Source organism: Leucoraja erinacea, chromosome 36 (assembly GCF_028641065.1).
Source record: "Leucoraja erinacea ecotype New England chromosome 36, Leri_hhj_1, whole genome shotgun sequence".
NCBI classification, from domain to species: domain Eukaryota; kingdom Metazoa; phylum Chordata; class Chondrichthyes; order Rajiformes; family Rajidae; genus Leucoraja; species Leucoraja erinaceus.
In genome coordinates, this window is record NC_073412.1 from 12,780,125 (window position 1) to 12,790,293 (window position 10,169).

At 44.3% G+C, this 10,169-nt stretch overlaps 1 protein-coding gene across 1 annotated transcript in view; it reads right to left on the reverse strand.

The window, feature by feature from the left end:
* Positions 1-7,087, reverse strand: part of rab8b (RAB8B, member RAS oncogene family) — a 92,200-nt gene extending 85,113 nt beyond the window's left edge. The window contains exons 1-2 of the mRNA XM_055662803.1: positions 7,018-7,087; positions 6,723-6,797 (exon numbers count right to left, since the gene is read on the reverse strand). Coding sequence (XP_055518778.1) covers positions 6,723-6,797; positions 7,018-7,087 — 145 coding nt within the window. The remainder of the gene's footprint in view (positions 1-6,722; positions 6,798-7,017) is intronic.
* Between the last annotated feature and the right edge of the window lie 3,082 nt (positions 7,088-10,169).

Consider the following 10,169-nt stretch of genomic DNA (forward strand, 5'->3'; position numbering starts at 1 on the left):
GGGATGGTAATTGAAATAGATACGATAGTGGCATTGCAGAGACTTTTGGAAGGAAATATGGATGTGTTGGGAATGGAGGGATATGGATTTATGTGCAGGAAGATAAGAGGTGGTCTTGGCATCATGCTTGGCACGGACATTGTGGGGTAATGAGCCTGTTTTGTGCTGTCATATTCTATGTTCAATGTATTCAGAAGCTTTACACAAGCTTAGACTGTTACTGTGCTAAAGATTCAAATTGGACACAATTTTAATGAAAATATCCATGCACTGTACAGTTTACAAACGCAACAACTTCTTGTAAGTGTTGAAGAAGGAACTGCAGATGCTGGAAAATCGAAGGTGCACAAAAAAGCTGGAGAAACTCAGCGGGTGCAGCAGCATCTAGATGCTGCTGCACCTGCTGAGTTTCTCCAGCTTTTTTGTGTAACTTCTTTTAAGTACTGGTTTAGTTATTTACATGCACTTCCACATGTTCACATAACCACAAACAACACAAATCTTGCGTGGATACTTTTTCAATTATGTAATAATAGCACAAAATTAATATGGAAGAAACAAATTAAACAATAAGGTGCAGAAACCAACTCATAAAACCCGTTTTCAATTTGAATTTTACAACTGAAAATGATTTACCAGTATGATTAGTTTAAATTTGCAAGTGAAGGGTTTAAATACTTGAACTGCACTCATATTTGGCTAAACTCACAATTCCACTCGCTAACAAAAAACATAAAAAAACAAACCATCTGTGAAATATTTCCATAGTGGACCTATGGGTTTAAAATGACACAGCCCAAAGGAACTCTGTACAACAGTGTTCGTAATTGACTTGGATCAGATTACTTTGTCTCATGTAGCCCCAATAGTGGTAAAGACAAACTGGCATTAAATAATTTAGCTCCAGCATTAATCCAGGCTTCAACGCACACTTTTAACCAGATGTACGATTATGTAGCTAAAATTGCTGGAGAAACTCAGCGGGTGCGGCAGCATCTGTGGAGCGAAGGAAATAGGCAACGTTTCGGGACCATAGATTGGAGTTGGGTTTGGGTAGAGCAAGTGGTGGATAGCAGATGGGTGAATGGCAATGAGGTATTGAAGAAGGGTTTCAGCCCGAAACGTTGCCTATTTCCTTCGCTCCATAGATGCTGCCGCACCCGCTGAGTTTCTCCAGCAATTTTGTCCACCTTCGATTTTCCAGCATCTGCAGTTCCTTCTTGTACAATTATGTGACAACATGCAGTTTGCTTCAATCACAATTCATCAATCTGAATGGAATTTCATTCCACAATGCTGTCGCTTCACCATGAATCTTTTCTTACTGAAAGAGGACAGATCAGTTCTCTACTATAATTCTATGATCCTAATAAATCCTCATTTCCAATTAATGGGACACATTTGAAATTTTAAAAGCAATGGTTTAATTGCAAACTAATCATCCAAACATAAATGCTGACAAAGAGATTATTGTGTTTAAGAAGGAACTGCAGATGCTGGAAAATCGAAGGTACAATCAAAGGTCTGAAGAAGGGTTTGGGCCCGAAACGTTGCCCATCTCCTTCGCTCCATAGATGATGCTGCACCCGCTGGGTTTCTCCAGCATTTTTGTGTACCCAAGAGATTATTGAATTGTGCAATTCCTGCACGGCCATGAATAGAGGCTCCACAACCTACTGCTCTGCTTCACCAGTCGATGAGATTAAGGCTGATCCTGGCTCAGTTCTATCTTCCCCTTCAACCCTTATATACCTGGATTTAAGAGTACAGAAAGCTGTTGAGCACTGATCATAATAAAAAAACCTCAGCTCCATCTTAAATGGCCAGTAAAATGTATTAACTGAAAGTGATGCTCATGATGAAGAGAACAATTGCCAATTGGAAAATTTAAAGCAATAAATATTGTACAATGGTCCTCACAGGTTCAAACCTTTATCTGCAGGAGAAGAAGAAATTATGAGAAGTTTCTACACTGAGCTGCAATTTTCTAGTTTTCAAAACTGTCGTAAATTTTGGTGCCTAGCTGCATGTATAATTTTTAAGATGGAGACTGAATTATATGCTTCGCAGTCAAACCAAGCCTGTTCTAAAGTCCACATTTGCCCATCCATTCTCATCTGTGGCATCACAAAGTAGAGGGTGTTTTAGTTGGAAACGCACAAAGCAAGTTATGAGTTCAACTTCTGCAACATTTACACAGAACTACTGAGCATAATGCCAGTTGCATGATCTGCAACGCATTTAGCCGTGGGAGCTGTGCAAGTGTGTGGTTAGGCAACTTTGAGGGCTGAGAGAACAACCTGCTCTTATGTTAAATTAACTGTGGGCAGATTTTATAAAATAATAAACCGGTCTGATGTAGCATTATGGCTAAAATACAAGCAGCATCCCATGTGAAATCTGGTCATAAGTAACATTTCTGTTGTGACATTTATACTAAACCTAAATTATCCATGCATCCTAATGCAAAATCTATACACAGTAAAACCAATCTGTGGTGTGTAGCCAATGTACGTCACATTTTGCTGTAAATGCCAGAGTTATGTTGTGGTTTATTTGGTACACTTAAATAGGAAATTACGTTTTATTAGGCAAGCCAGCAAACTAATACACCTTGACATGTGCAGGTCGTTGATGCGATTTAAATTCACTTCAAAAGTGCTTTCACTGGCAAAATGACACTCAGCAAACTGATAGAAATTTGCCAATGGACTAAATACAAATATTTTCGACTAATTATACACCATAATCCAAGAAGAATACATGGGATTACTCTTGTTGAAAGCAAGTGTTGTGACTATCACAGGAAGTGCGCATACTTCACACGATATAATCAACACCTGATGATCAATTTTATTCATACTGAAAGTTCAGTTTTGAGACTAAAATTGTAATGTCTTTGCAGATACCCTAAATGTAGAGACCAATAATAACAAAACGGAAGACATTTATATTCAGAATACATCTCAAATTAAGCTACATTCTCAACTTATGCAGAAGACAATTGTTAAATCTTGACAAGACACAAAATGCTGGAGTAACTCAGCAGGTCAGGCATTATCTCTGATGCCTATAAATCTTGGTATTAGTTCACTCGATTAACATTTAAAAACCACAGATGTTGGAAATATGCCAACAGGTGTTCCAGGGATACAGCAGGTCCACACAGAGAAAGGTGAAGCACCTCATATTTCACTTAGGCAGCTTACAACCCAGCGGTATGAATATTGACATCTCCAATTTCAAGTAACCCTTGCTTTCCCTCTCTCTCCATCCCTCGCCCATCCTAGTTCTCTGACTAGTTGCACTCTCCTCCAGATTAAATTTTACTGATTATATGCCTCTTATCGCCTTCCCCATAGCTAACAATGATGTATTCTACATTTTCCTTGATCTTCATCCCCTTTGATCAGTTTTTACACCTTGCCCTACAAAATCTCTATGTCTCCCTCTCCCCTTAATCTTGCCAGAAGAAGGGTCTTGACCAGTAACGTCACCCATTCCTGCACTCCAGAGATACAGCCTGACCTGCTGAGTTACTCCGGCATTTTGAGTCTACCTAAAGGCAGCAGAATCTCCTCAGCAATTTGTGTTTTAAGACAATGCTCCAACTCATTTTGAAATTCAAACCTTTGCACTTCAAGCAAATGTCCCACAGATAGCACTACAATCCCAGACTGGTCCGAATCCTCCCAAAACACTGGGCTCAGATGATGATTTATAAAGACGTTAGAATTTTGCCATGTCAAAGATTTTGTCCAGGGAACATGCTGCACACATATTTCCAGCTGCACTTGCATAATCCAAATGTGCCGCAATATCTTCAACGTACTAATCTGACATGGTCTGAATGAAAGGCAGAACATAGTCTAGAACCATCTCCTCAGCCTATGATGAGATTTCTTGAGAACAACAATCCATAAATCCAACATCAATACAAAATGCTGGAGTAACTCAGCGGGACAGGGACCATCTCCGGAGAAGAATGGGTGACGTTTCAGATCGAGACCCTTCCTCAGTCTAAAGAAGGGTCTCGACCCAAAAGGTCACCTATTCCTTCTCTCCAGAGAGGCTGCATGTCCCTCTGAATTACTCCCGCATTTTGTGTTTGGCTTCAGTTTAAACCAGCAATTGCAGTTCCTTCCTACACAATCCATAAATCTAACCTTATCGCAGTGGCACCAGTTTAGTTTAGTTTAGAGATACAGCGCGGAAACAGGCCCTTCGGCCCACCGGGTCCGCGCTAACCAGCAATCCCCACACGTTAACACAATCCTACACACACTATGGACAATCTTTTCATTTACCAAGCCAATTAACCTACAAACTTGTACGTCTTTGGAGTGCAGGAGGAAACTGAAGATCTCGGATAAAACCTACGCAGGTTACTGGAAGAACGTACAAACTCCGTACAGACAGCACCCGTAGTCGGGATCGAACTCGGATCTCTGGCGCTGCAAGCGATGTAAGGCAGCAATTCTACCTCTGTGACACCGTGCCGTTGGCACAAAGAACATCCCACTGCCAGTCAGACTACCAGGGACCTTGAAAAAGAACCCCCGTGCTTTCCATGCACGACTTTGAAGCTTGAAAGCGCGCACCACCAAACTCAGGAACAGCTTTTTCCCTTCTGTTATCAGGTTTCTGAACAGTCCTACCATAAGCTAGGGTATTGTCCTATTCATCTCTATCCCTTTGCAGACATTGGACTTTGTCTATCGAACTGATACGCTGCAATGCTGAAAACGTAATTTTGGACTTTGTATCTTACCTTTGCTCTACCTATTGTACTTGAGTTTGACTTGATTATACTCTCATATTTATGTGAAGTATTATCTGATCTGACTGGACAGCATGCAAAGCTAAGATTTTCACTGCATCTCGGTCGGTACACTAGACAATAATAAACCTAAACCTAAATTGTGTACTTAAAAGTTGTTTAAGAAGGAACAGCAAATGCTGGAAGATCGAAGGTAGACAAAAATGTTGGAGAAACTCAGCGGGTGAGGCAGCATCTATGGAGCGAAGGAAATTCGGCCCGAAACGTCGCCTATTTCCGTCGCTCCATCGATGCTGCCTCACCCACTGAGTTTCTAGAGCATTTTTGTCTACCTTGTGTACTTAAAATCCAGGTTACCAACTTTAATCATGGCTTGTGTAGCAAGGAACTGCAAATGCTGGTTTTAACAGAAGATAGACACAAAAGCTGGAGGAGCTCAGCGGGACAGGCAGCATTTCTGGAGAGAAGGAATGGGTGACGTTTCCAGTAGGGTCTCGACCCAAATCATCACCCATTCCTTCTCTCCAGAGATGCTGCCCGTCCCGCTGAGTTACTCCAGAATTTTGTGTTTAACCATGATTTGTAGCTGCCAACAGCGATACAGAAACAAAGAACTGCAAATGGGATTGCTGCGCCTAATTCAAGATTTGCAAATGGAAATGCCTAATTCAAAATCCAAGGACAGCTCAACAGTCCAAAGGAGGGAAGAAACATCACTGCGTATCTTTGGACCTTTCGGTGACTTAACAGCCACAGTCCTTACATTGGTGCCTTGACAACATGGGTGGGGACAGGCATACAAAACAGCTGGCCCCAGGGAAGTCTCTTGACAGCAGATCAGTTGCCAAGGCTGGGTCACTAACAATAAATAACACACCCCGTGATAGGGAAGGGGCAGAGAACGGACAACAGCCAGGCCCCTCGGTGATGGGAGGAATACAAAGGGCGGGGGAGGGGGTGAATAAAGGAGAATGCCCCATAGTAGCGATGGGGGAGAATAAGGGAGTAGGGGGAAGCAAAGGGTGGGAAAAGCCGCAGGATAGTGGGAGTACGAGCTCAGGAGCGGCAAGGCCCGGGGTAGCGGGAGCAGGTGGGAAAGCCCCCGGGATAGTTGAAGCAGTGGATGGAGGAAAGCCCCGGGATAGAGGGAGCAAAGGGTGGGGAAAGCACCGATGTGGTCATTGTGGAGGCCCAATTCATTGTTAGAAGCAGAAACATAGAAAATAGGTGCAGAAGTAGGTCATTCAATATGATCATGGCTGATCATCCAAAATCAGTTCTTTACCTCTCTAAGGCGTCCTCCGAGCATCTCCCTGGGCGCGTCCCGAAGGGCGACCCATAAAATACAGGGGATAATTTCAAGAAAAGCTTTTCACCCAGAATCTATTTACATGCAAAGGGGGAGGGGGAGAATGGTCCCTGCTCGCTCGCTGGACGGCGCAGGGGGTGAAGGCTCCGGGGTAATGGGTGGGGGACACGGACAGTAGTAACTGGAGCGGGGCGGCGGCGGCGGGGTGAGACGGGGAGTGGGGTAGAGGGTTTGGGGCAGCAGGGGGGGTGGTGGGAACAACGCGGGTGGTGGGGTGGGGTGACGGGACGCGGGGGGGATGTGAAGGCCCAGGGCGGGGGCGGGATGATGGCCTGCTGGGGGGGGGGGCCCAATTCATTGTTAGAAGCGATGATGGGGAGTAGGTCATTCAATATGATCATGGGGTAGAGGGTTTAAAAGGGGGCAGCGGGTTTAGAAGGGGTAGATTCAGAGGGGTGGGGTGGGGGGTACAGAGGGGGGATGTGAAGAGGCCCCGGGGTGAAAGGCGGGAGGATCCGGGCAGGGGATGCAGTCACCGGGAGGGGGGGGCAGGGACCTCCCTGGGAGTGGGGTGAAGGCCCCAGGGCCCACTCCCCTTAGGCGGCGGCGCCCCCCACTCACTCACTCACTCACCTATAGTGGAGATGAAGGTGGTGTTGAAGGCGTCCTCCGAGAATCGGAAGAGGAGGCAGGTTTTGCCGACGCGTCCTGCCTAAAAAATCCGCCACAATCGTCCCTGTGCCGAAGAAGTCTACCATCACCAGCCTTAATGACTACCGTCCTGTGGGAGGATCACTCCGGCTGCACATCAAGGACTATCTGTGTGTGACCTCGACCCCCACCATTCGCCTATGTGTGGTGTGTATCCACAGTGTGATCCGTGCAGGTGCAAGCTACGTCCTATGCTGCTTGTCTGTTGTCTCCAGGCCTTTTTGTGTGGGGGTGGTCATCCTTATTTTAGGCAGCAGCTTGAAGAGGTAATCGTACGTCTTCGCCATGTCGGGCTGAGCAGGCGGCGGCGGCGGGCGGAGTGACGGCAGACGCGGGGCGGTGGCGGGCGGAGTGACGGCAGACGCAGGGCGGCGGCGGCGGGCGGAGTGACGGCAGACGCAGGGCGGTCTTTGATCCTACGTCATCCACAGCCCGACGTCATGCGCGGCCGAATGCGGCCGACGAACAGCCTGCTGGGGATTGTAGTCTCATTTGTGGAGGCCCAATTCATTGTTAGAAGCAGAAACATAGAAAATAGGTGCAGAAGTAGGTCATTCAATATGATCATGGCTGATCATCCAAAATCAGTTCTTTACCTCTCTACATCATCGTCTATATCTCTTGTTTAAAAGACTAGGCTTGTATTCACTGGAGTTTAGAAGGACGATTCAGATTCAGATTCAACTTTAATTGTCATTGTCATAGTACAGTACAGAGACAACGGAATACAGTTATCATCTCCCTGGAAGTGCGACATAGAATATAATTTCAATAAATTATAAATGCTGGAGTAACTCAGCGGGCCAGGCAGCTTCTCTGGATAGAAGGAATGGGTGACGTTTCGGGTCAAGACCCTTCTTCAGACTGAGAGTCAGGAGAAGGGGAAACGAGGATGTAGACGATGATTTAGAACAAATGAATGAAGTACATGCAAAAAAGTAACGATGATAAAGGAAACGGCATTGTTAGCTGTTTGCTAGGTGAAAACGTGTTACAGACAATGAGATTCATCAAGACGGCAGTTTATCCATGTGCAGTTGGCAGAACGAACAGCAGATGCTGGCTTATACCGAATATAGATACAAAATGCTGGAGTAACTCAGCGGGACAGGCAACATCGCTGGATAGAAGGAATGCTTGAAATTTCGGTTCAAGACCCTTCCTGAGCGAGAGTCAGGGCCGAGGGACACACAGACATAAGGAAGGGTAAGGTGTGGAAATGAGACATCAAAGGAGATGAGGTTCAAGGAAAATATAGAATAGATCATTGTTAGCTTGGAGAAGGTGACAACGAAGCATACTGAGATAAAATGTAATCAGGAGAACAGTTAGAATGGTTGGAGAACTAGGAAGGGGGAGGGATGGAGAGAGAGGGAAAGGGAAAGCAAGGGTTACTTGAAGTTAGAGAAGTCAATATTCACAACGCTGGGAATGTAAGCTGCCCAAGTTTATCTATGGATGGTGTAAGGTGGCTAGTCTTGTTTCTCATTAGCTGCTATTATCCTATCGGCAATACATGTTGCCCAGGGCATACAGCCACTAACTATAACATTTGGTTATAAAATGAGCAGGAACCAGGTGTATTCCAACCTTTCTGTTCCTGATAAAAATTTGAGACTCGCATTGTGTATAACTTCATGAAATTATACAATTACAGGGTGGTTATAGTACCGAGGCCATTGACATAGAAACATAGAAAATAGGTGGAGGAGTAGGCCATTCGGCATTCAAGCCAGCACTGCCATTCAATATGATCATGGCTGATCATCCAAAATCAGTACCCGTTCCGGCTTTTTCCCCCATATCCCTCGATTCCGTTAGCCCTAAGAGCTAACTTTAACTCTCTCTTGAAAACTGTTTGGCCTGTCATGTCTGCATTGGATCTTGTAAGTTCAGTTCCATTGGACCCACCATCTTTTTTTCCCCACAGAGTTTATTTTTTGTACGCATTTCACAGCCTGTTTATTTTTTAAATACTCTGTTGCAATCCGGTTTCATAACATTTCATCATCGTCTGATTGCAGTGCCTTTATTTAATACTTCTGCTCAGTATTCTTTCTACGCTTTGCGGACTTCAAGTCTAAGAGACTTCATGCGTTCTGCAGTCTGGTACACTCTTTACAGAGCTGACTATTTTTAATACTTCACTGCCTTTGGGGGTTTTGTTTTAAACAGCTGTACCTAATGCTTTGTTTATATGTTCCAGCCTGCTGGATCTTTATACTCTGCTGCCTGGTGTCTCTCATGCAGTTCTGCCTGCTGAATATTTTATGCGGCAGTGGCTACAGTTATTTTTATGCTCCGCTACCTGCTGGTTGATTCAGACTTGCTCTTTCCTTCTTTTGTTGCCTGCTTTTTTAATACTCTGCCACCTCCTGGATTCCATGACACAGTACTGTCTGCTAATGTCTGGAATGCACTGACAGCAATTGTAGTGAAGGCAGAATTTATTGATTTGTATCATGCAATGGGACAGAATCTTCAACACTGCTCTTGTTTAGAGGTTTCATTGACCTGTTAGTTTTAATACTGTATAGCTGGCATTTCACAGAGCTCTCTGCTGGACGGTGTTAATACCGAGATAATGTATCTTGTTTTATATATATCTTGGTGCCTGCTATCCTGTTATGCTTTCTGTCTAAGATAGACACAAAGTGCTGGATTAACTCAGTGAGTCAGACAGCATCTCTGGAGAAAAGGAATAGGTGATGTTTCGGGTCAAGACCCTCCTTCACCGAGACGTCACCTATTCCTTCTCTCCAGAGATGCTGCCTGACCCGCTGAGTTACTCCAACCTTGTGTCTATCTTCGGTTTAATCCAGCATCTGCATGATGCATGATTTTGTGTGTGTGATATATATATATATATCACACATATCATGTATATCATATGGTCTTGAAAACATCCAGTGTAAGGGAAAACTAGCAGGGAGCGGAGCAGAGTATATATATATATACATAGATTTAGCTCTAAGGGCTAATGGAATCAAGGGATATAGGGAGAAAGCAGGAACGGGGTACTGATGATTTTGGATGATCTGCCATGATCATATTGAATGGCGGTGCTGGCTTGAAGGATCGAATTCTCTATCTTTCTATGTTTCTGTTACTGGGCTTTTTTTTCGCAGCTATCTTATCATTATGTTTCATTCCTTCTTTATGTATCTTTGATGTTTCTTTAATTGTTTTTATTTTTACTCTATTACCTTATGGGATTTTTTTTCTCTTTGGTTGAATAATTTTTTTCTTGAAACCTCAAATTCTATTGTATCTTTATTGTAGCTGGCGGCCTCCAACTGGGACCGACCTCGAGGATCCGGAGGAAGAGCCAGCGAGGACTTACCAACGGGAGGCTGGCCGACTTCGGGG